General features: G+C 55.7%; 1 protein-coding gene across 23 annotated transcripts in view; it reads left to right on the plus strand.

Annotated features, from left to right (window-relative positions):
- The window catches only part of SCRIB (scribble planar cell polarity protein), a 114321-nt gene that overhangs the window by 78460 nt on the left and 10692 nt on the right, over positions 1 to 25169 (plus strand). For 10 of the 23 annotated variants that reach the window (XM_038126315.1, XM_038126351.1, XM_038126324.1 and 7 more), the window contains 12 exons: positions 638 to 721; positions 6105 to 6491; positions 8024 to 8092; positions 10118 to 10168; positions 12088 to 12129; positions 12933 to 13061; positions 15146 to 15259; positions 16639 to 16686; positions 17172 to 17337; positions 18729 to 18894; positions 20287 to 20376; positions 21102 to 21275. In XM_038126315.1, the coding sequence (XP_037982243.1) occupies positions 638 to 721; positions 6105 to 6491; positions 8024 to 8092; positions 10118 to 10168; positions 12088 to 12129; positions 12933 to 13061; positions 15146 to 15259; positions 16639 to 16686; positions 17172 to 17337; positions 18729 to 18894; positions 20287 to 20376; positions 21102 to 21275 (1520 nt within the window). The remainder of the gene's footprint in view (positions 1 to 637; positions 722 to 6104; positions 6492 to 8023; positions 8093 to 10117; positions 10169 to 12087; positions 12130 to 12932; positions 13062 to 15145; positions 15260 to 16638; positions 16687 to 17171; positions 17338 to 18728; positions 18895 to 20286; positions 20377 to 21101; positions 21276 to 25169) is intronic. The other 13 variants (XM_038126396.1, XM_038126412.1, XM_038126420.1 and 10 more) reach the window with 8 other exon arrangements.

Below are 25169 nucleotides of genomic sequence, written 5' to 3' on the forward strand. Positions count from 1 at the left end.
AAAAGGGCTACACATAAGAGTGGGAAGGCTGGAGGAATCCCCAACAAGAGTTATTCCCCAAAACTTGTGTTCTCCACTCCCTCCCCAAGAGGATGTGGCTTTGGGGATTAGAGATCAGAACTGAAGAAATGTGTAAGGGATTGAGGAAAATGGGCTGGGTTAGAAACCTTGGCTTCTCTTTAGGGTTAGAAAGGCAATATGTGGGAAGCAAAATGGAGTGAAGTTGTACAGTGAGTTAAGGCTGGAAAAAGGAGCTGTAGAGGAGCTGCAGACTTGCATTCTCACACATGTCCACATCCAGTCATTCCCGGTGCTCTTGGAGCAAACAGGTGGGTATGGCACGTTCTCTGCTCCATCAGGAGGTGGAAATGGGGCAGGAGGAGTGCAAGGATCTGAGCAGCAGTGGGTGCCCAGGGGTGCACAGTTCTCTGTGGGGTTTCTCAAGCCTGGCTCCTGCCACGAGTTCACGTTGTTGTGCTTTGAACAATTCAAGCTCTTTTTCCAGGTAGTGGGAACTCTGATGAGTTTGGAGATAAGACCTGGGTTATTACCGGGGTGGTTCCCTTTTCATTGCCCTTTCTCATTGATTTAATTGACTCTGTGCCTGACCTGTTCCTGGTTTTCTCACCCTCTCCAGAACGTCCCCAGTGAACCCCTGCGCCTGGACTACCGGACCCTGGCAGCGCTGCCCAGCAGTGGCCTGCAGAGAGGCAACCGTGCTGTGAGTGGGGGTCCTGGGGGGCTGAGGAGGGGGGGGTCCGTGCAGAGGAGGCACTGAGGGGCTGTGGGTGTGATTCCCTGCAGCAGGGAGGCACTGAGGGGCTGTGGGTGTGATTCCCTGCAGCAGGAGAGGCACTGAGGGGCTGTGGGTGTGATTCCCTGCAGCAGGAGAGGCACTGAGGGGCTGTGGGTGTGATTCCCTGCAGCAGGAGAGGCACTGAGGGGCTGTGGGTGTGATTCCCTGCAGCAGGAGAGGCACTGAGGGGCTGTGGGTGTGATTCCCTGCAGCAGGAGAGGCACTGAGGGGCTGTGGGTGTGATTCCCTGCAGCAGGAGAGGCAGTGAGGGGCTGTGGGTGTGATTCCTGCAGCAGGAGAGGCACTGAGGGGCTGTGGGTGTGATTCCCTGCAGCAGGAGAGGCAGTGAGGGGCTGTGGGTGTGATTCCCAACAGGAGAGGCACTGAGGGGCTGTGGGTGTGATTCCCTGCAGCAGGAGAGGCACTGAGGGGCTGTGGGTGTTATTCCCTGCAGGGAAGGCACTGAGGGGCTGTGGGTGTGATTCCTGCAGGAGAGGCACTGAGGGGCTGTGGGTGTGATTCCTGCAGGAGAGGCACTGAGGGGCTGTGGGTGTGATTCCTGCAGCAGGAGAGGCACTGAGGGGCTGTGGGTGTGATTCCCAGCAGGAGAGGCACTGAGGGGCTGTGGGTGTGATTCCCTGGAGCAGGAGAGGCACTGAGGGGCTGTGGGTGTGATTCCCTGCAGGGAAGGCACTGAGGGGCTGTGGGTGTGATTCCCTGCAGGGAAGGCACTGAGGGGCTGTGGGTGTGATTCCTGCAGGAGAGGCACTGAGGGGCTGTGGGTGTTATTCCCTGCAGGAGAGGCACTGAGGGGCTGTGGGTGTGATTCCCTGCAGGAGAGGCACTGAGGGGCTGTGGGTGTGATTCCCTGCAGCAGGAGAGGCACTGAGGGGCTGTGGGTGTGATTCCCTGCAGGGGAGGCTGTTGTGAGATTTGCAGGGATTCCAGGACGAGGGAGGAGATGAGAATCTTGACTCTATGTTTTAGAAGGTTGATTTATTATATTATGATATCTATTATATTAAAATGCTATATTAAACTATACTAAAATAATAGAGATAAAGGATTCATCAGAAGGCTGGATAGGAATAGAAAGGTATGAATAACAAAGGCTGGTGACTGACCAGAGAGTCTGACCCAGCTGCATCCTTGATTGGTTATTAAGTAGAAACACTTAACATGGACCAATCAAGGAAGCACCTGTTGCACTCCACAGCAGCACACAGTCATTGTTTACATTTCTTTCCTGAGGCTCCTCAGCTTCTCAGGAGAAGTAAATCCTGACAAAAGGATTTTCATAAAATATGTCTATAACAGAAGGCCGTGGTCCTTCCATCACCTTCCTTCCACCATGTGCCATGGTTTGGGAGGTGGCAAAGGAAAACTGGCCAGCAGAGCTGTGGGAAGCTCAGGCACTGAACCAGGAGCTGCAAAAGAAAGATGGGAATGAGAAAATGAGGAGAGCAGGAGCCAGGCAGCTTTGCCTTTTGGGAAGAGAAATCGCAAAGTTTGAGAGCCTGCAAAAAGCTGAGTTGGGAACAAGGCAGGAAGAACAGCCTGGTGGGAGGGAAGGGGATATGAGTGAGAGCGTGCAGGAATTTGTTGTGGAAGGAAGAGCTCCAGAGAGCTGCCAAGGAGGGAGAGAAAGATCCTTCCCAACACAGTGATGACAGTGTTGTGTGCACAGCTCTGTTGTGAATCCATTGTGGGATGGTGTTTAGGAGAGGGGAGGGATGAGGGTGCTGAAACAGAAAGTATTGAACACAGAAAAAGTTTAAGCCCAGGTTGGACAGTGCTTGGAGCCATCCATTCAGTGGAAGTGCCTGCCCCTGATGCTCTAGTGGAAATGTCCCTGACCATGGCAGGGGTGGGACTGGCTGCTCTCAGGGTCCCTTCCAACCCAAGCTGCCCTGAGGTTCTGTTAAAGCCCAGCTTCCCCCAGGCCTGCGGAAGTGAAGTGGCTGTGGTTGTGTCGTGGCTGAGCCCTGTGGCTCCTATATCCTGCTGTGCATCCCTGCCCTGCACATTCCTGTCCTGTGCCCTGCCTGGCAGTCCCTCACTGGTAGTGGAAGAGAAATTCCAGATCTCACAAATTTCACAGATTACAGACTTACCTCTCTCCTGTCTTGTTTAAATCTCACCTCTCCATCTTTTCTTTCTTTTATCTTTCCTGCATCACACCCATTCTGCTGGGTTTCTGCCTGCTCCTTGACACATCCTCAGTCTTCCTCCTTTCCCCCTGTTGTAGCAAGATCTCACTTTGCTGTCATCATCCCATTCTGCATTCACATTCTGGTTTCAGAATCATCTTTTACCCTTCCTGTCTCCATCTCATTTCATGCAAACAGGTCTCCTCTCCAGTTCTCTTTCCTCTGTTACTCCAGGCCTTACTCCAGTGACAGCTCTGCCTTGGCTCCAGCTGTGCCTCCTTTTCCTCCCACCCTTCCCAGCTTTGGGATTTTCCCTCTTGCTGTTCACACGGCAAAGCAGTATCAGGAAAAGGTTTATTTTTAGCACCTCTGAGTGTAACTCAGGAGCTGGAAGAGGGGAGAGCCCCAGGCAGCAGCTGGCTCTGTGCAGGACAGCCCGGTGTGGTGCAGAGCAGCTCTGGGGCTGTGCCTGGCAGGGGGGTCAGCCTGGGAATGCCAGGCACGGGAATGTGGGGCTGGGCACGGGGCCCTGGGTGCTTCTATAAATGTCCCATTGCAGGGGGGCCCCAAGGGACCAACACCCCCTGTGCTGGTCCAGCTGTCACCAGCCCTGTCTTTGCTCTGGTTGGAAAAGTACATCTGCCTGGGTCCTGGGGAAGGGAGGTTCTGGTGGTCCTTCAGGAGCTGCCCTGGCCTGTTGGGAGGCCACTGGAATATTCAGCCAGGGTCAGTGCAGCCAGTGGAAGAGCAAGCAGGTCAGTGGCAGATTGCCTGTCTCTGGGCAGCCTCCTCCAGGTGACTGGTGCTCCTGCCCTGTTCCCATCGTGGTTTCCTCCTCTTTCATGTTTCCAGGCCAGTGGCAGATTGCCTGTCTCTGGGCAGCCTCCTCCAGGTGACTGGTGCTCCTGCCCTGTTCCCATCGTGGTTTCCTCCTCTTTCATGTCTCCAGGCCAGTGCTTACCACAGGTGTTCTCCTCTGAACAGTGACTGGGTGTCTTTTGCTGCTGCATAGTTCCCATGAGGGAGCTGCAGGGAACTATTCCTGTCCTCCTCATGCCACACAGGGATCTGTAGGGAGCTGTTCTTGCTGTGGAGCAGGAGGAGGTGCAGGTCCATCTGTCCCCTGTGGAACAGGAGGCGTAGATCTCTCCCCTGACCACTGTAGCTATGGGTGGAGTTGGGCAGGAGACTTCCCCCAGAACAGCCACCGGGGAAGGGAGCAGTGGTTGTCTGTCTTGGATCCATCTGTGTTGCTGCATCTGGGGCCCTTTGTGAGCAGGATTTAACAAAGGCTGACGAGATGCCCTTTCTCTTCATCCGCTGTTACAAGCCAAACTGAAAATTCCCTTTGTAAGCAGCATGGAACTGCTTGTTTGGGGGATGCTCTTTGGCCATGCAGTGCACTGCAGCTCTGAAGAGAAACTGTGGCTGGCCCTGGATCCCTGGAAGTGCCCAAGGCCACGCTGGATGGGACTTGGAGCAGCCTGGTCCAGTGGAAGGTGTCCCTGCCATGGCAGGGAGTGGAACAAGATGAGCTTTCAGGTTCCTTCCCACCCCAACCATCCTGGGATTCTGTGACTCTGATTTCCCTTACAGAGGTCAAAGAGCTGCTGCAGCCTCTGTCTTCTGCATTGAGCAGGAATGAAAGCCAGACTCCTGAGGCACTGATCACAGCAAAACCATCAAAGTCTAGTTTTGCTTTCTGGGCTATGAGAGATGGAGAAGACTTGGCATGTCTCAATACCAGGTCACCATGATTAGTTAATTAGCAACCTGTACTTTCTGTTCTGAATCTATTTGTCTTCAGTTTCTTGCCATTGATTTCTTTTTTCCACTTGTTCACAGATTTCAGATTGGGTTTCTTTCAGTGCCAGGGAGGATGCAGAGTAGCACGAGTCTGTTCTGTCTGCAAGCTGGGAAAGCTTGCTGCATTGCCCAAATTCTTGCTTACCCAAAATAGAAATTGTGGCTTGTCTGACAGGAATAGCCCTGGTGAGGCCAGGAGTGAGGAATCCCTCACCAGGACGTGCTCCAGCAGGAGCTGGAGCTTACAGGGACAGACACAGACCCAGCCCAGGTCCAGCTGGGCCCAAGAACAAAACAGGGACTGAGGCTGCCCACTGACCATCAGGCATGGTGGCACTCCGGGGAAAAAGGGCTAAAAGTAGGGTTTTACCCTGAAAAACCACACACAGCACAGTGTCCCAGGATAGCACAGGCTTCTCTGGTGAGGAAACACGATATGAGCCAGGGCTCTGCCAACCACAGAGGTTGGGTTGGGGGTTAGGGGAGGGCCTCCGAAATTCCTGAGCCTCCCAGCTGCCATTGTAGTCACCAGCCCACCCCTGAGAGCTATTTTGGTGACCACTGCCATGACACAGGAGCTGAAGAATTTGCTGTGAGCAGGAGAGGTCTTTCTGCTCCCTGGAGGCACTTGGATGGCAGCTTTGGTCTTTGCTCTCTGGCTGTCCCTGCTCCCCTGAGGAAGGCTCTGGCTGGGGTAACAAACTCTCTTCTGTGGCATTAAGGGGAAGGGTCAGGGCTTCACTGGGGCTGTGTGCACTGAGCCTGAGGCAGCTGGGGCTGCCTCAGTCCTGCCAGCAGCAAGAGCCACCCAAAGGGTCTGTGCTCACTGAGCTCTGGTGTTTGGGGTGTGTTGAGAGCTGTGGGGCCCTTAAAGCATGTTCACCTGTGCAGGTGTGGTGGGTGTGGTGTGACTCTGGCAGCATTGGGGTGACAGCACAGGCTGGGCAGTAGGTGGAGGGGTTCAGTGAAGGGGGGGTTGAACTGGAGGATCCCCAGGGGTGCCTTCCAAGCCCAGCAGTTCTCAGATTCTGTGTGCTGAGGTGAGGGGGGAGCATGTGCTTGTACAGGTGTTGGAGGTGGGTTTGGCTGGGGAGCAGCTGCAGGAAAGTGTGTGAGCTGGAGGAGGGCAGCCTGTCAGCCCCCTGGGCTGTGTGTGCACTGCAGGGTCCTCTCCTGGGAGTGACACTGAGGGTCACAGATCGGTGGCAGAGCAGGAGACATGGTTGGGATGCTGTGCGGGCGTTAGCACTGGAATTCTCTCCCCTGTCCTTCAGCAGCTGCTCTGTATTTTCTCCCTCCTCTTCCTTACTCTGTTCTCCTCGTTTCTCTCTGAACCTTCTGTTTCCTCTCAGCCTGTTGAGTGCTCTAAGCCCAGCTGCAGCATGGAGGGTGACTGTGCCCTGCTGTCCCCACCCGCGGCGTGGCACGGCCGGGAGGCGTCCCCGGAGCCGGCAGCGGGCACGGCCGGGCCGCCCCAGCTCCCCGTGCCTCCCCAGCAGCACATGAGCGGGGCACAGCAGCCCCAGAGAGACCAGCAGGACCCCGAGGGGTGTCCCTTGTCCCAGGAGCAGCTGCCAGAGACGCCAGAGTGTTTGATCGACTCGCAGCCCATCCCCTTCAGTGAGAACCCCTTTGTGGTGGCCAACCGCAGGGGCAAGGCCACGGGCACGGCCAGCCTGGGGGGGCCTCCCCTGGGCTATGGCAGGGGGGGCGTGCTGAAGACCAGCCTGTACTCCAAGGCAAGCAGCGTGTGGTGTGTGGCATGCACTGACACAGCCCAGGCCACTGCACCCTACTAAACCCTGGCACCGGGCAGCACGGCGCCCGAGGGCCGGTCCCCACCCCGTGTGCCCCCACCCTGTGCCACATGTGGGGCCACCCCAGGGTCACTGTGTCATCCTCCGGCCACTAACACACCCTGGTGCTGGGGATGCGGGGACAGGATGGCATCTGTGACCTCCCTGCTGTCCCTCGGGGTCTGGCTGGGAGCAGTGCTGTCCCTGCCCTCCCGGCTGGCAGCCAGGAGCTGGCAGCACTGGTGGGGATCAGTGCTGGTGCCACACTTCTGGCCCTGGCCCTGAGCACAGCCCTTGTCAGACATCTGCAAAACACAGTAGATCCTCAGCCCAGGAGCTGCTTCTCCCCAGTGACACCATTCACTAGATCAAGACTTGGGAATTCCAAGGGAGAATTTTGCTTTCTGTTCTGGGAAATCTGTATTTGACATTCCTGCTGTTGCACAGGGAACCCGTGGTGGAGCAGGGACTGGACGCAAAGATACCATCCTCCAGATGAGCACCACATTTCTCTCCCCTTCTTCTTTTTCAAGCCTTTTAGGAGGTCTGAAAATCGAAGCAGCCCCACATAAACAGCCCCATACAGAGCAGATCAACCAACCACCAAACCCAGTCCTCAGCTCTTGTGATCTTGGAGGTGGTTTAGTTCCTTGCTAGGAATTTCACAGGTCTGTAGCCAGGTGAGCTTAGAGCAAAGGAATCCGTGCTCCAGTATAAACTTCAGGTCACTTCAGGCTTGGTGTGTCAAAATACTGACTTGAATCAACTGGCTATGTGTGTGGCTGTGGTATCAGTGACAGGGAGCTGTAGGTTTGCCTTAATAGTTCCCTAAATCCCAAATGACCTGCCTCTGCCTTGAGGCATTAGAAATCCTTGTGAAAGGTACTGCTGATGCTGCAGTGGGAGTGCAGGTGGTTCCTGGGGCTCTGCTCTCTGCAGTGCAGGTGGTTCCTGGGGTTCTGCTCTCTGCAGTGCAGGTGGTTCCTGGGACACTGCTCTCTGCAGTGCAGGTGGTTCCTGGGGCTCTGCTCTCTGCAGTGCAGGTGGTTCCTGGGACACTGCTCTCTGTTCAGCTGCTGGCAGCTGAGCCTCGGTGCCAGAGGTTGCTCTGGGAGCCAGGAGAGCCCTGTGTCCCTGCAGCCAGGCTTGCTTTGCTCAGTGTGTGTGCACAGGAGGTTTGGGTGGAGCGTGACCCTGCCTGTGAGGGCTGGGGCAGTCAGGGAGGAGGATTCCTGGGACATGCCGAGGCTGTAACCTGATCCAGCTGGCCTCGCTGGGCCTGGGATGTGGTCCCGGTGTTTAACTCGCTCCCTCGCTGTTCCTGGCGCTTTTTGGCATGTGCCAGCTGCTGCTGGGCCCTGCTAGCCTTGCTCCCTGGATGTGCAGGGAGCCCCATGCCCCTGGGCTGTCCAGACCCCCTCCTGCTGTGGAGTAACACTGGAGCTTTGTCCTGAGCTTTGTCTTCTCTCTTTCAGGCTCCCGTGGGCGAGTCTGGGACAGGAAATTCCAGGCGTGAATCCCCCTATTCTCCCAGTAATCCGCAGGTGAGACTGCCCCCAGGACATGTGGTGTGGGAAGGGCAGGGAGGCACTTCCAGGGGTGAAGGACAGAGGTAGCTGAGGGCAATTTCTATCCTGGAATGACCCTGTCAGGATGGAGGGGATCCATCACAGCACGCAACCAGAGAGCAAGAGAACAACTCCCTCCTTCAGAGTGTCCCAGAGAGCCAGGAGCGTAATTAGCTGGTCAGAAATGAGCTCTGAGGGGTGGCTTAGTTGCAGGGTGATGAGGAGGAGCTACAACATGTAGTTGTGAGTTTTTTGGGAATGGTCTTTTTGGACCAGTGCCTTGCACAGAGATTCTTTAATTCTGGCAACTGGTGTGTGGTAGGAAATGGAGGAGTCGGGATCTGGGTCTGTAAACCAGGGCTGCCCAGGCCTGCAGAGGATGCCTGGTTCTCTGTGTGAGCCTGGAGAGCTGCTGGGCAGGAGGTGGAAAGATCCTGCTGCAGCCACTTCTGGGTGACCCTGCCCTCAGGGAGGGATTTGCTGCAGCTCCTTGCTAGAGGCTTTCCCTCTGCAATGGGAAGTATCTTTGTTTTTGTAACTTCTGATGATTTTTTCTTTATAAGCATTACCTCTTATTCCTTTTTTTACCATTACCTCGTATTCCTTATTTATCTCTGAACTTTTCCATATCTGAGTCTTTGACCCCCCTGTCCATCCCACAACAGGAGGTGTCACAGCTCACTTGAGCCTTTTGAAGTTAAATGAACTTTAAGAGATTTTTAAATTTTCCCTTTACAGTCATTGCCTGTTACTGGGTTTTATACTGGAGGCTGGAGTGAATTGCCAGTTGTTCTTGGTCATTTTGGGTCTGTTGGTTCCTTTTGGAGTCCAGCTGTTCTCCAGCTGCTCTCCCCACAGTTCTGGCACTTCCCTGCTCTTCAGTGAACCATTTCAGCTTTTGGGGCTGGACAGGAGCTCTGGAGGTGGACAGAGCCACCTGGGGGTGAGGTGGCTGCTGAGACAGGCTGAGGAGCAGGGTCAGGACCTGCAGGGAGCAGCAGGAGCACCACTTGAGTCCAGCCTCTGTTCCTTCTCAGCCTGTCCCACATCTCCCTCAGTTCTGGATCATTTAGAATTGAGTGTTCATCAGGAACCCAGCACAATTGGAAGGTAGTGTTACAGCTGAACTATTCCAATGCATTTTGTTCCAGCTGTGTCTCCCTGTTTACATTTCTCACAGCAGCTGTGTTTTTGTAAGTTTTCTTTTTATCACAGATGCCAATTTTCTTTATTTCTTTGAGATCAGTTTTCACGGAATGCCAGGATGGTTTGGGTGGGAAGGGACCTTTAAAACAATTTCATTCCAGCCCCCTGCCACGGGCAGGGACACCTTCCACTGTCCCAGGCTGCTCCAAGCCCTGTCTAAACAGGCTTGGACATTTCCAGGGATGGGGCAGCCACAGCTTCTCTGGGCACCCTGTGCCAGGGCCTCACCACCCTTGAAGGAAAAAAATTCTTCCCAAACTCCCATCTAACCCTGCCTCTGTCAGTGGGAAGCCATTCCCCCCTGTCCTGTCCCTCCAGGCCCTTGCCCAAGGTCCCTCCCCAGCTCTCCTGGAGCCCTTTAGGGCAGTAGAAGGGGCTCTAAGGTCTCCCTGCAGCCTTCTCTTCTCCAGGCTGAGCAGTCCCAGATCTCTCCTGTTCTAGGGATTCAGGAGTCTTGACTTTCAGGTTGTTGCTGCAGAGCAGAAGCTCCGAGGAATTTTGTCTCTTATTTTCTGTCTCCATCTATTTTTAGTGTTAATTCTTTGGTTTCAACGCTTGTACTCCAGCCAGAATTGACTGGCTGATTTCAGAGAATTCCTTGAGGGAAATGGAATCCTTTATCCTGAGCAGGCACCGTGAGGGTCCTGCCTGGCCTGAGCTCTGCACGGGGCTGGGGGAGGCAGGAGGTGTGTGTGCCAGGCAGGGCTGCTGCAGCCTCTCTGCTCCTCTCCCGTGGAAAACCCAGTCTCTCCGTTTTCTCTCCCGTTCTCTCCCTGCTGCTGCCCCTCCCTGCAGGTGCCCACAGCCCCCCGAGCCCCTCACCTGGCCGGCAGGGAGACGCGCTTTGTAAGTGCTGCTCGAGGTGTGCAGGGCTTTTGTAAGAGCTGCTTGTGGTGTGCAGCGCTGTGTAAGAGCTGCTTGTAGTGTGCAGGGCTTTGTAAGTGCTGCTCGAGGTGTGCAGGGCTTTGTAAGAGCTGCTTGTGGTGTGCAGGGCTTTGTAAGTGCTGCTCGTGGTGTGCAGGGCTTTGTAAGAGCTGCTTGTGGTGTGCAGCGCTGTGTAAGAGCTGCTTGTAGTGTGCAGGGCTTTGTAAGTGCTGCTCGTGGTGTGCAGGGCTTTGTAAAAGCTGCTCTTTGTAAGTGCTGCTTGTAGTGTGCGGCGCTTTGTAAGAGCTGCTCATAGTGCACAGGGCTTTTTAAGAGCTGCTCTTTGTAAGAGCTGCTCATGGTGTGCGGCGCTGTGTAAGAGCTGCTCTTCGTGAGTGCTGCTCATGGTGTGCAGGGCTTTGTAAGAGCTGCTCTTTGTGAGTGCTGCTCATGGTTTGCGGCGCTGTGTAAGTGCTGCTGGTGCCGTGCAGGGCTTTGTGAGTGCTCCTGGTGTGCGGTGTGTGCTCTGCCCGCTGCTGCACTGCCCGGCTGCCGCGCTGCCCTGCGCTGGCCACACGGCCCATGAGGACACCATGGGGACCTGGCATCCCCACGGGATCCCCACAGGGGGCATGGCATCCCCATGGGGGCTCAGAATCCCCGCAGGGACCCAGTATCCCCACAGGGACCCTGTATCCCCTCGGGGGCTCAGGATCCCTACAGGGGCTTGGGATCTGCATGGGTGCCTGGCCTCCCCATGGGGACCCAGTATTCCCACAGGGGCCCCAGGGTGTCCTGGCATCCCCACAGGGGCTCAGCATCCCCACAGGGGTCCCAGCATCCCCACGGTGTCCTGGCATCCCCACGGTATCCTGGCATCCCCTGGGGCTCCCCAGGGGAGCAGCACCCCGGTGGCACCCGAGGCACGAGGGGCTGCTCCCTGTCAGCTGCTGCTGTGGTGGCACCCGCCAGTGCTTGGGGAGCAGCTGCGGGGGGACGGCTTTGCTGGGCTGGGGCAAGTGTGCAGGGTGGGGATGTGCCAGGGACCAGGAGCAGGGGATGTGCCCAGGGGATGTGCTCAAGAGCAGGGGATGTGCCCAGGGAATGTGCCATGGGCTAGGAGCAGGGAATGTGCCCAGGGAATGTGCCATGGTCTAGGAGCAGGCAATGTGCCTAGGGAATGTGCCATGGACCAGGAGTAGGGGATGTGCCAGGGAATGTGCCGTGGGCCAGGAGCAGGGGATGTGCTCAGGGACCAGGACCTGGGGGTGTGAGCAGGAGATAGGAACAGGGACTGTGACCATGGGCCAGAAAGTGGAGATGTGCCCAGGGAGAGGAGCAGGGGCTATGCCCAGGGGATGTGCCCAGGGAATATGCCAAGGGCCAGGAGCAGGGGATGTTCCCAGGGAGCAGGAGCAGGGGCTATGCCCAGGGGATGTACCCAGGGAATATGCCACGGGCCAGGAGCAGGGGATGTGCCCAGGGAATATGCCACGGGCCAGGAGCAGGGGATGTGCCCAGGGAATATGCCACGGGCCAGGAGCAGGGGACGTGCCCAGGGAGCAGGAGCAGGGGCTGTGCCCAGGGGATGTGCCCAGGGAATATGCCACGGGCCAGGAGCAGGGGATGTGCCCAGGGAGCAGGAGCAGGGGCTGTGCCCACGAGCCAGGACAGTCCCAGAGTTGGGCTCAGAGTTCAGAGATGTGCAGAGAGCTGTGAGGGCCTCCTCACACAGCACAGGGGCTGGGAGAGGCTCCTGCAGGTGGGCTGTCCTCGCTTGAAGAGGCAGGTACTGGCGGCAGGGGTTCTGTGGGACCTGGAACTCCCCACACAGGGGAGTGGGGCAGGGGTAAACTAAAGGCTTTCAGACTCCAGATTAATCACTGTATTTCTGTTTGCAGGCTTCCATTAACTTCATTACATCGCAGGATGACAGTAAATCAGTGAGTACAGCTGCTGTGAGACCTGTCTGTGCTGTCCCTGTGCATCCTCCAGCACATGGAGCTTGTTTCTTCCTCCTCTTGGCTCCTATTCTGTCTCCTCCAGTCCTCCACTATGCCTCGAGTTTGTACAAGTGCATCAGGTCTTAAATATGGTCCATCTGAAAACCCAGCCTGTTTTTGCAGCTTTCATTGCTGTTTCCCCTCGCAGCTTCCCCTCCTGCAGGTTTTGCTGGCTTACCCAGTTCCTGCTTCCACTCTCTCCACTTGCAGGTGCTTTGCTCACTTTCACACAGCATCCAGCAGTGATGGTGACACCTAGGAGAAGTTTTAGCCTCTTGCCTCTGCTGCAGTAACTGCATTTCTCATCAGAGCTCTGATTCAGTCTGGTTCACTTCTATCCACAGTTTCTGCCAGTTCCCATTCCTGGCTGATGTTTCCCTCCTTCCATCCCTGGTGCTCACATATGCTGACCTTGGTCACATTTACCATACCCTGCCATCCCTTGTAGCTGCTGCTGTTATGGCAGGTGCTTCCTTTTGTCCTGGCCTTCTCTGCAGTCCACTGGGGCTGTGTAACCCTCCCTTGGCTGAGTCTCCTTTGGTGTTGGCTCCAGGAGCTCTCCCTGCCAGTCCTGCAGCTGGAGCAGGCAGCACAGCTGAGGAGAGAAGTGGGGGTGCATGGATTTGCATGGATTTGTTTATTCACCTGCATGGCAGACACCTCACTGCCCTAACTGCTCGTTCTCTTCTCTTTCTCCCCACCTTGTCCCCCTCTGCCTTCCCCTCGCTGTTCCCCACGAGCAGACCAAGCCTGGCGTCATTCAGCCTCTCTCCCGCGTGCGACCGAGCGCTGCTGTGGCACACAGGGCCGAGGAGGGGGACAGCCCCAACCCCTTCCAGCAGCCCCAGCCCTGCTTCAGGACCCACAGCTCTGTAAGTGGCCAGGGATCCCTCCCCAGAGCCCTGTGTCTGCCCCAGGTGGCTGCAGTGCTGTGTCCTGGGGCAAGAACCCTCCCAGAGGTGGCTCTGGTTGGTGACCACATTCCTGGTCACCCTGGTTTGGTGACCACGTGTCCTGGTCACCCATGTTTGGTGACCACGTGTCCTGGTCACTCTGGTTTGGTGACCATGTGTCCTGGTCACTCTGGTTTGGTGACCGCATGTCCTGGTCACTCTGGTTTGGTGACCACATACCTGGTCACCCATGTTTGGTGACCATACGTCCTGGTCACCCTAGTTTGGTGACCACATACCTGGTCACTCTGGTTTGGTGACCATGGGCCTGATCACTCTGGTTTGGTGACCACGTGTCCTGGTCACCCTGGTTTGGTGACCGCATGTCCTGGTCACTCTGGTTTGGTGACCACGTGCCTGGTCACTCTGGTTTGGTGACCAGGTGTCCTGGTCACTCTGGTTTGGTGACCATATGTCCTGTTCACTCTGGTTTGGTGACCACGTGCCTGGTGCTGTCCATGACCAGCCTGGGCTCCCTGAGAGGGACCCACACTCCTCACAGGCAGGGCCAGGCCAGTGCATCCCTCCTGTTTCTCCCCAGCTGCCCCATGTCCCATGGCCCTGTCCTAGGAGTCAGCACTGCTGAAGCTTTTGTGGCCAAAATCCCCAGAGCAGATACAGGTTTAGAGCCCTATTTGTGAGGTGTTGAGGTCTGTGTAGACATAAATCTTACAGAACCTGGGTTGGTGTCTGGCACCTCGGAGCAGAAGCCTGTACCATCCTGCTGATGGGTTTTATGGCTTGCAAGTGATTGGTTTTGAAAGGTTCGTGTTCCTGGGGCTGTGTTTGATGGGGGAAAAAATTCAGGTGTTTTGGTCTTTGGTCTTTGTCATGAGGGAAGACCTGGGTCCTTTCAGTTTAGAAGTGGAAGGTGTCCCTGCCCATGACAGAGGGAGGGAGTAGATGGGATTTCAGTCCCTTCCCACACAAACCATGCTGGGTGATATTCCATGAATCCAGCCCTTCTCTCCCTGCTGGAGCTGGTACAGTGGGATACCAAAGCAGAGACCTGATTTGCAGGCAAACAGCTGTACAGAGCCCATGGAACTGGGCGTGGTTCACACCTCACAGGCTCTCCTGATCTCACTGTGCTTCCTTCAGCCCATGCAGGAGCATCATCAAACAGCATTGTTTAGCCCTAGTCCAGGACTAAGAAAAACCAGAAGGCCTGGAACTGGATTAGTGCAGCTGGAGGGATGAGCAGCTGAAGGGGATTTACTTTCCAGGAGCAAGAAGGTTGTGGTGCCATTGCCCCCCACCCCTTCCATTCCTGTGATGCTTTGAGCAGGCCCCCCAGTGCTGCAGGAGGGCTCCAGGGAAGGTGGCTGAGGAAGAGACCAGCAAAGACAGTGACAAGCACTAGGAAGGCCCCCTCAGACCTTGTCAGATGTTCCCCAGTAAGTGTAATTCTGAAAAAGGAAAATTTGAGATAAAAGGCAGATCTCCTCCCCATCACAGATCCCTGGATCAGATCATGGAATCACAGGGTGCTTTGTTTTGGGAGGGACCTTAAAGACAGGGACACCTTCCACTGGAGGGACTCTTGTTCAGCCCTAAATAGAAGTCAATGTGTAGCTGTCCTGTTCTAGCCCAAAAAACCCTCATTCAGGTGGGCACTTGCTGGTTGAATTGGGTGTAAATCCTCAAGGACTGGGACAGCAACGTGCCCTTGGCCAGAGGATCTGTCACAACATTCCTATCAGGTCAGTGGAGATTTGTGCCACCAGAAGTGCCATTCCATGGAACAGAACGGGCTGTGACCCTGGTGCTGCTGTGTGCAGTGTGTGTGCCGTGCTCTGCTCCTGGTGGTCCTGCCCAGGGCTCAGCAGCAGCCTTCCCAAGCCTTACAGATTCCTTACGTGTTCCCTGACCTATTCCTTCCATATTCCCCTCGCCAGGCTCTGCAGGCCAAGAGTCAGGCTGTGTTTCCCCCATGTATGTGGGTTTTCCCCCCACCTGTGTTCACCTTTGCCTCTTGTCTGTCTGTCTGTCTGTCCCCGCAGCCAAAGCCATCGCCACCGTCGCCACCCTCCCCTGACGAGGTGCCCATCAACGTCAAGCAGGCCTACAAGACCTTCGCAGCAGTGCCCCTGTCCCAGCCCCTGCTGGGGACACAGGTAAGCCAGCTGCTGGGGACACCAGCCCAGGGCTGAACAGGCCAGCACGGGGGAATATGTGCCCTCCAGGGAGAGCTGCTGCACAGCAGGGACACGGCAAGGTCCTGTGGGAGCTGGAGTGGCTTGGGGATGAGATGGTCACCCTGGCAGGGTCCCGTGTGGGTGATGAGATGGTCACCCTGGGAGGGTCCTGTCTGTGCCAGGTCCTGTTGGAGTGTGTGGTGATGAGATGTTCACCCTGGCAGGCTCCTCTCTGTGCCAGGTCCAACTGGAGTGTGTTGGGGATGCAGATGTTCATCCTGGCAGGGTCCTGTGTTGGTGATGAGATGTTCATCCTGGCCAGATCCTGTCTGTCAGGTCCTGGAAGCTCATGGAATCTCACACATTGTTGTTCTCTCCGGGCACTGGGATACTGATGTACAACCATGCAAAGGAATTCTGAAATTCCAGACTCCAGGGCCAGGCTAAACCTGTGCTGAGACATTTTTGGATAGATTTAATCTTCATTGGGACTCTTCCTTTTCCCTGCCATCTAGTTGAATCCTGGAACAGTCCAGGCTAGCTCAGGCCTTGCAGGTCGTTGCCTCAGTTCCCCCTGCAGAATGGGGCAGCCTTGGGTGTTAGAATCCTGGAATCACAGATTCCTGGGACGTCCTGAGTTGGAAGGAACCCACAAGGATCATCAGGTCCAGCTCAGGACACCCCCAGGAATCCCACCATGGGCCTAAGAGCATTGGTCAAACATCTCCAGAATTGTAGGAGGTTGCTCAGGCAGATCCAGTCAAGTTCTGAATTCTGAATTAGTTTTTGGAGTGTTTGGATAAAGCCAGAGATCATCTTGCTCTCTCTTTGTGGGTCATTTCAGTTTGTCTAATGATAAAACTTCCTTCTTTTCCATAGCTAGTTTGCAGTTCTCAGTTAGCCCCTATGGATTCCTGGTTAACAGATGGATTTTTGTGGATCAGTTTCCTCCTCCTGTAGTTCTGTTCATCCAATATTCTGTTATGCATCCCAGTAAAAACAGATTGAGTTCTTTCTGATGGCATCTCTGCTTCTTTAAAGTAAATTTTGGGTGGTTTTGTCTTTGATGTAAGCAAAGTGTGAGTGGCTCCTGCCAGCTCCTGTGACCCTCCTCCAGCCCCTGCTCCTGTTTGGTGCCTGTTTCCCATGATTTTCAGTTTCTCCCTTTCAGGAGTTGTCACACCTGGTTCTGTTTAACCCTCAGTTTAACAAAAATCCTCATTCCTGACCATTGCTAAGCCTTGTTAAATCTGTGTGAATTCTGGGACAGTTTGGGGACCTGTGTCAGCTGTCTGGCCTTGGGGGCACATGGCTGGAAACTCTCCTTTTGAAACATGCTTGTTTCTCTCTGTTCTTAGGAATTGTCTGGTCAGAGCAGCACAGAAAACACCAAACTGGCCTCGGAGGTGAGTGCTGAGGCTGGGAAGGGCGGGAGTCATGGGGGTGTGGATGGGGAGGTGGGGTCATGCTGTGGGAGGGCTGGGGATGGGGAGGAGGAGAGGATGGGGCAGCTGGCAGAGCAAGGCATGGGGTGGCATGGGGAAGGTGCCCGTCGGCAGTGCTGTGCCTGGGTGGGCAGTGGTGTGCCTGAGTTGCCCATGTGCCTGGGTGGGCAGTGCTGTGCCTGGGTGGGCAGTGCTGTGGCTGGGTGAGCAGTGGTGTGCCTGGGTGGGCAGTGGTGTGTCTGAGTTGCCCATGTGCCTGGGTGGGCAGTGCTGTGGCTGGGTGAGCAGTGGTGTGCCTGGGTGGGCAGTGGTGTGTCTGAGTTGCCCATGTGCCTGGGTGGGCAGTGCTGTGCCTGGGTGGGCAGTGCTGTGCCTGGGTGAGCAGTGGTGTGGCTGGGTGGCCCATGTGCCTGGGTGGCCCGTGGGCAGCAGTGTGGCTCTTGCAGGTGGCCGCACACAGCCCTGGGGGACAGCACAGCCCTGAGCAGAGGTCCTTCCGTGAGAGGCAGAAGTATTTTGAGATTGAGGTGAAGCAGCAGCACCTGGACAAGCCTCCCAAGCGCGTGTCCCTGGTGGGGGAGGATGACCTGAAGAAAATGAAAGAGGAGGAGGGTACGTAGGAATGTGTGCACAGAGGTTTGTCCTGTTTAGTGATTCCTTTCCCACGGAAATGCAGCACTTCCAGAACCCCATGGGTGGTTATTGTAAGGCCTGGGAGTAATTTGAAGTAAGTGAATGCTGAAGAATTCTGTGGATGCTGCGCTGATATCTCTGGGTTGGTGAAGTGCTGTAGTTTCAGGTGTCCTGTATCATGGAATCACAAAATGGTTTGGGTTGGAGGGACTTTTAACCCACTCAGTGCCACCCCTGCCATGGGCAAGGACACCTTGCCTCAGACCAGTGGCTCCAAGCCCCTCTTTTTTTGCTGCTCTCCTTTTTGATGCTATTCCCTCTTGCTTGAGAGTTCACAGAATTCACAGAATGACTAGGTTGGAAGAAACCTTAAAGATCATCAAGTCCAAGCCATAGTTGCTTTAGGAGATGATAAGGAACAATGTGAAGTGGAAAAAAGCGTTTTTACTGAGCTCTCCAGCCACTCCTCTCCAAATCCTACCTGAACCTGGCATTTGCTGTGGTTCAGTTTCATGCCGTTAATGGTTGCCCAGTGTTCCAGCCTGTTTGGACCTTCCTGTAAGGCTTCATGGCCCTTGAGAGAGTCACCAGCAGCTCCCAGTTTAGCACCAGCAGCAGAGTTTTATTATTAATAAAAATCTTGCCCAGAGCTGGCCCCCAGCCTGAGCCCTGAGGAACACCCCTGGGTGACCTGCAGGACACCTGCCCCAGAGAGCTGCCTGCTCCTGTCTACTGTGTCCCTGACCCTCTGGTGACCACCAGCAGAACACACTCTGGTGTGTGCCCACCAGCAGAACTGTCCCCAGGGCCACTGCCACGCGTGGGGCCAGCAGCAGCACCCAGCCTTGGCTCCTGCAGGAGGCCAGGGGGAGATGCACACTCCCAGGGCTCTTCCTTCCCTCTGGGAAAAGGGCAGGAGACACTGTGCCCACTTTCCAGTGTGAGCATGAGAACACTGGGAAATATGGAAGTCTGCCCATTGGGTGTCCAGGGATAGAAGTCTGGTGGATAAGGAGGAAGGGACTGGGGAAAAAATGCAAAGTTTGTTTTATCATTGGTGGAAGTGTGGAGGAACAAAGGTGTTCATGGAGAGGGGATGAACTGAAACCAGCCCAGACTTGCCGGGATGAGAAGCATAAGGATCTGCCCAGAGGTCCCATCGGGGGGTTCAATGTCAGGACTCAGTCTCTTGGGGGTTCAGTGTCAGGACCTGCCCACAGGTCCCATCCTGGAGGGTTCATTGTCAGAGTGTCAGAACCTGCCCACAGGTCCCTTCCTGGGGGTTCAATGTCAGGACCTGCCCAGAGGTCCCATCCTGGAGGGTTCAGCCAGTGCTCTCTGGTGTGAGCTGTCTCCTGTCTCCCTGGCAGCCCGCAAGCTGCAGCAGCAGCGAGCCCTTCTGCTGGAGGAGGAAGCTGAGGAGGATGAGGAGGGCAGGCAGGTGCCCGAGGCCGTGCAGTCCAGCGTCATCATCGAGGGCGTGGAGTACAAGGTGGAGAGGCTGAATGGAAGGAGCAGCCAGGCTCCAGCAGCTCGGTAAGACAGCAGCCTGGGCAGGCAGCCCTGCACCTCCCACAGGTCAGAGTGGCCCCGGAGCTCTCAGGGGAGAGGGCTGGCAGAGATTTCTTCTTCAGCACAGAAAAGGCCAAGTTTCGCATCTCTCTCTTCCCAGGGAGCAGCTCCTTCAGCTGTGCCCCAGGGGGTGGAGAGAGCTGGATTTTTAGAGATGGATGCTTCAAGATAAGCTGAATGATAAAGTGATGCTAAAACAGATTTGGGGTTTTTTTAGGCTTTTGTTTCCCCATTCTCTGGGGCTTGGCCTCCAGGTTACCTTGATTTTTTTTCTAATTCTTGGGCAGAGAACAGATTAATGAGAACAGGGTTCTCAAAGGCTCCAGATAAATTCAGAATGCACTGGAGTGAAGCTGAAGCTGTCCTTATCTGCCTTTGAAATCTCTGGGACAGACAGTCTCCTCTCCAGAAACACTTCTCAGTCACAGTGGCAGAACACACCCTGGCACGTGCAATCCATTTCTTTCTGTTGTTTGTGCCCAGTCTCAGTGGAGGAGCTTCTCACACAATGGTGCCCTGAGACTTCCCCTGCCCCTCCTGAGCTGAGGCAGCTCCAAGGAGGAAAGGAGTCATACACAGCTCTTTGGTTCTCTGGGAAGCCCCACTGATCCCTCCTGTTCTCATCCTGAAACATGGGATGCTGAAGAACAGGAAGCCTGGATCCATCCGATGACTTTCAGTTGCTTATTATTTATGCTTGAATGGAGGGAAGGCAGTGGAAGAGACTGAAGTTGTGTGTCTTGAAATAATCTTCCTCATGCTGGAAGAGAAACTGAAATTTAATTAAAATAAACTTGAGCAGTAAAAATCAGAGCTGAGTGTCACTATAAACTGAACACCCCCAGCTCTCCCAGCCAGGTTCCAGCCCTCAGAGCAGCTCCATAGCCCATCTCGTGGAAGAACTTAAAATAATCAAATTAATCTGTTAATGAGGGTGTAGAATCAGGATCAGGTGACAAGTGTTTCTAAAGGGAATCTTTTTTGGGCTCCTCTGTTTGGAATCCCTTTGTGCCACATCTAACAAAGCCAAGTGTGAGGTCCTGGTTCCCAGGACTGAAGGGTAAGATCCAGAGGAAAAGAAAGCCCAACAAATATTTTTATTAGGAAAACTGAGGATAAATTTTTGTGTGTGAATGTGTGTTAGTAGCTGGCTGACCTGCAGCTGCAGGAAATGAGATCTGATATCTGATATTCCTGTGGATGTTAAGGAGATCCCCACAGGAATGTTCACAGCAGTGGTCACGGAGGACTGTGACTTCACCCTGGAGCAGTTGTTGCTTTCCTGGCGTGGCCTTGTGCCACCCTTGGCTGGGTGTGCAGCCTGTGGTGCTGCAGCTCACAGGGGTTTTTTTCCAGGCCCTTGGAGCTCAGTGAGAACAACAGCTCACAGAGGAATTCCCTGGAGGAGGGCATGAAGCCTGAGCACAGAACCAACTCCATGTCAGGGTGAGTGGGGCAGGGGCTGCAGAGTTCCTCCTTTTCAGCAGCCAGGGGCTGCAGAGGAAGGATCTGGGGGAGGAAGGGGAGCTGAGCAGAGCCATCTTTATAGAACCCAGCAGGGGTTGGCTTGGAGGGACCTTCAAGACCCTCTGGTTCCAACCCCTGCCCTTGGGGGTTGCTCCAAGGGCAGTCCAAGCCCCATCCAGCCAGAAACTCCTTACAAGGAGCTTTCCTGTGTCCTCCCCATCCACGGCAGCCTGTGCCAGTGGCACTGGGCAGGTGAGCAGAGCAGCCAGTGACACGGGACAGGTGAGCAGAGCTGGCACTGCTGGCAGGTGAGCAGAGCTGGCACTGCTGGGCAGGTGAGCCGTGCAGCCCCACAGCCCCCCGTGCCCCTCTCTGCAGGCTGAGCCCCAGAGGTGAGCCGTGCAGCCCCCGGTGCCCCTCTCTGCAGGCTGAGCCCCAGAGGTGAGCCGTGCAGCCCCACAGCCCCCCGTGCCCCTCTCTGCAGGCTGAGCCCCAGAGGTGAGCCGTGCAGCCCCACAGCCCCCTGTGCCCCTCTCTGCAGGCTGAGCCCCAGAGGTGAGCTGTGCAGCCCCCCGTGTCCCTCTCTGCAGGCTGAGCCCCAGAGGTGAGCCGTGCAGCCCCACAGCCCCCCGTGCCCCTCTCTGCAGGCTGAGCCCCAGAGGTGAGCCGTGCAGCCCCACAGCCCCCCGTGCCCCTCTCTGCAGGCTGAGCCCCGTGGATCCCGGCGCTCCCGTGCGCACGGCCAAGGCGGAGCGGCGGCACCAGGAGCGCCTGCGGATGCAGAGCCCCGAGCTGCTGGCCCAGCAGGACAAGGAGCTGTCCCCAGCTGAACGCCGGGCCCTGGAGGCGGAGAAACGGGCCATGTGGAGGGCAGCACGGTGAGCCAGAGCTGCCCTGCCCCTCTGGGACAGAGCGGGGCAGCTCCTGCGTGTGGGGGCTTACAGGAGTAAAACCAGGGAGTGGGGATCCTTTCACACAGCAGGGCAGCTCCTAAAGGGACCTAAAGGAATAAAACCAGGGAGTGGGGAATGGGGATCCTTTCACAGGGCGGGACAACTCCTAAAGGAGTAAAACCAGGGAATGGGGATCCTTTCACAGGGCAGGACAGCTCCTAAAAAAGTGAAACCAGGGAGTGGGGATCCTTTCACAGGGCAGGACGTCTCCTAAAGAAGTAAAACCAGGGAATGGGGATCCTTTCACAGGGCAGGACAGCTCCTAAAGAAGTGAAACCAGGGAGTGGGGATCCTTTCACAGGGCAGGACAGCTCCTAAAGGAGTAAAACCAGGGAATGAGAGATCCTTTCACAGGGCAGGGCAGCTCCTAAAGGGACGTAAACCAGGGAATGGGGGATCCTTTCACACAGCAGGGCAGCTCCTAAAGGTGCCTAAAGGAGTAAAACCAGGGAATGAGAGATCCTTTCACACAGCAGGGCAGCTCCTAAAGGGACCTAAACCAGGGAATGGGGGATCCTTTCACACAGCAGGGCAGCTCCTAAAGGTGCCTAAAGGAGTAAAACCAGGGAATGAGAGATCCTTTCACACAGCAGGGCAGCTCCTAAAGGGACCTAAACCAGGGAATGGGGGATCCTTTCACACAGCAGGGTAGCTCCTAAAGAAGTAAAACCAGGGAATGAGGGATCTTTTCATAGAGCAGGGCAGCTCCTGCACATCTGAGACCCAAAGGGAGTAAAACCAGGGAATGGGGGACCCTTTCAAGGGCAGATGTTGAGGGAGGTTGTGCAGGATCTGTTCAAGCAGTGCCAGGCACTGGTGGCCTGGCTGAGCCTGTCCCCTTCTGTCAGCACAGGGCAGGGGCAGGGGCAGGGCTCCAGATTCCCCCAGTGCCTGCCCAGCCCTGGCCACGGGGAGCTCACCATGAGCATGAGCCCAGCTGAGTGTTGTGGCTGTGTCCTTCCCTCACACACCATTCCCACCTTATTTGTAACCCTTTTGGAATGGTGTCACTGGAGCTGCAAGGTCACACGTCCAAAAGGAAAAATGGAATTTCACATTTCCAGTGTTGCTGGGCTGGAAATCCTGCTGCAGCCAAGACACTGGCAGGATCTGGCCATTCCCATTCTTACCCACGTGAGCTGTTCCATCAGCCATGAAAGAGTGACTAAAGGTTGTTCTGGAAGAAAGAGAACTTCCTAATTCAGAACTTAAGAAGCTAGTCTACATGTTTACTCCATCAATGAATTCCTTCCAAAAATTACTCAGGCTACTCCTATTGATGGTTTTTCTTCTCCTGATATTCCTGTAGGAGACATTCAGAGAACAGTCTGAGCTGTCTCTTTCGGGGTTTGGATGAGGCCTGGAGAGAGCAGGGTTTTAGAAAAGACTGGAGGGATCACTGGGAGCAGTTCCAGTGTTGGTGCTTGTCATGGGGGATCATGGGGCTGTTGCTCCCAGGGAGGTTCCAGGAGTGGAGAACTGCAAAGCAATGAGAGGTGGACTCATGTTCTGGGGCTTTGAGCACATTTTCTCTGAGATTGGTTTTCACAGAATCCCAGGGTGGTTCGGGGAGAGGGACCATCAAGGCCATCCATCCCACCCCTGCCATAGGGACACATTCCCCTATCCCAAGCTGCTCCAAGCCCTGCCCAGCCTGGCCTTGGACACTGCCAGAGATCCAGGGGCAGCCACAGCTGCTCTGGGCACCCTGTGCCAGGGCCTCACACCCTCAGAGGGAAGGATTTTCCTAGATCCCCTCTAACCCTGCCCTCTGGCAGTGGGAAGCCATTCCCCCTTGTCCCGGCACTCCAGGTCTTTGTCCAAAGTCTCCCTCCAGCTGTCTTGGAGCCTCTTTAGGGACTGCCTTGCTCTGCCATATCCTTCCTTATGAGATTGGAGACACCACCAAGTCCTTGTGCTGCAGGTGCTTGGAGAGGGCTGGAATCACATCTCTGTCTCAGGAGGAGCTGTCAGGGCTGGAATCACATCTGTCAGTGTGAAATTGTGCCAAAAGCAGCCATCAATGTGGCACTGTGCGAGCACCACAGTGTCGCACATCGTGCACAGGATGTGGTCCTCAGACCTCCTTACTCTTAGTCCTCAGGCCTCCCGCCAGCCTCTCCTGGGAATGCAATCCCTGAGCTCCAGAGGGCACTGCCCAGTCTGCCATGCCTTCCCAGGAGACATGCAGGTTTCACTCCCTGGTGCCTCCAGTTCCCCATCATTCCTCACACGCTGGGGAGGGCTCTCTGAGCTCTGTCAGCTCTGGGTCATGTCCAAGCATGATTGAATCCAAGGAATGCTGTGATAGGAGCTTTGTTTGGGGTGGGTGTCACAAGGAGAAACAGGATGTTGCCCGTGCAGCCTTTGGGAAGCAGAGCCCATGCTGCTGTCCCAGCTGTGCTGCTCCAGCCTGGGCACTCTGCTCTTCCAGGAGCTTGGTGTTGCCAGCAGATAAACCTGGAAATGCTGGGAGGGGAGGGGATGCTGTTAGGTGATGGGATGATGTGATTTGCTGCTGTACTGTTGCTGTTTAGCTGCCCGTGGTCATGGGGCAGCTGGGATTTGGCTGGAGCTGCTCAGGGCACAGTTAGAGTTTCACATGACACTTCAGGAGGGGTAGTGAGTGTGGAGCACCAGGGCTTTGCCCACTGTGGGCACAAGAGGGATCTCTCATCCCAAACCTTCACTCTTTCCAGTGTGTTTTGTCCATGGGAAATGAGGCTAGCAAAAGAGCCTTCCTGAGGAGGGAGTGTCTGTCAAGGAGAAGCTGCCTGAGCTGTCAGATCCAGCCTCTCTGGGTTTAACTGTGGCAGACCAGGGCTTCAGCTGCCTGAGCTGTCAGATCCAGCCCCTCTGGGTTTAATTTTGGCAGAACAGGACTTTGGCTCCACTTGGCTTCCAGTGCCAAGGGCCAGCTTTCTGTGCAGGTCCTGGAGAAGGGCCTGGCTGGTGCTCTGGGCAGTAATCAGTCAGTCACTGCCATGTGCTCCTTTCTGTGAGACAAGGAGGGAGTGTTCCCTGCTGCCACACATCTCCAGGAGGATCCAGTGCTCTCAGAGCCCCCATTTCCAGCTCTGGATGTGGTCAGGTCCTGTCTCCAGAGGCCCCTGTGCTGCAGGGGAAGTTCTGCACTGCCCCACCCAGGGGGCTCAGCCCCACCAACCCACATTCTCTCCAAGTGCCACTGGGTTTTTTCACCCTATTCTGATCTCCTGTCTTCTGCTTCTTTCCAGTTCTCTGCTCTGTGCTGTCACTCACGACCCCTCAGTTTGCACCTCCTTGGGCTTTCCTTGCTCTCCCTGTGCCATCAGTGCCCTCCAGGATGTGTGATGCCCCTTTCCCCCAGCACCCCCTGTGCTCTGTGCAGACACACAGAGACCCTCCTTACCCACAGGTTCTGGGCACACACAGCCCCTGGCACAGTCATGGAATCATGGAGCAGTTTGGGGTGGAAGGGACCTTAGGGCTCGTCTGGTTCCACTCCTGCCATGGCAGGGACACCTTCCCCTGTCCCAGGTGCTCCAAGCCCCAGTGTCCAGCCTGGCCTTGGGCACTGCCAGGGATCCAGGGGCAGCCCCAGCTGCTCTGGGCACGCTGTGCCAGGCCTGCCCACCCTCACAGGGAAGAATTTTTTTGCATATCCCATCTAACCCTGCCTCTGGCAGTGGGAGGTCATTCCCTGTGTCCTGTCCCTCCAGGCCCTTGTCCCATGGGAAGAGGGAGGTTCAGGGGCTCTGGTGCACACCCTGGGGCAGGTCCCTAGCCAGGCCCATGAGCATTTTTGGCACACACTGAGGGACACACCCTCAGTGTCCA

The sequence above is a fragment of the Motacilla alba genome, chromosome 2, assembly GCF_015832195.1.
Source record: "Motacilla alba alba isolate MOTALB_02 chromosome 2, Motacilla_alba_V1.0_pri, whole genome shotgun sequence".
In the NCBI taxonomy this organism is placed as follows: Eukaryota; Metazoa; Chordata; class Aves; order Passeriformes; family Motacillidae; genus Motacilla; species Motacilla alba.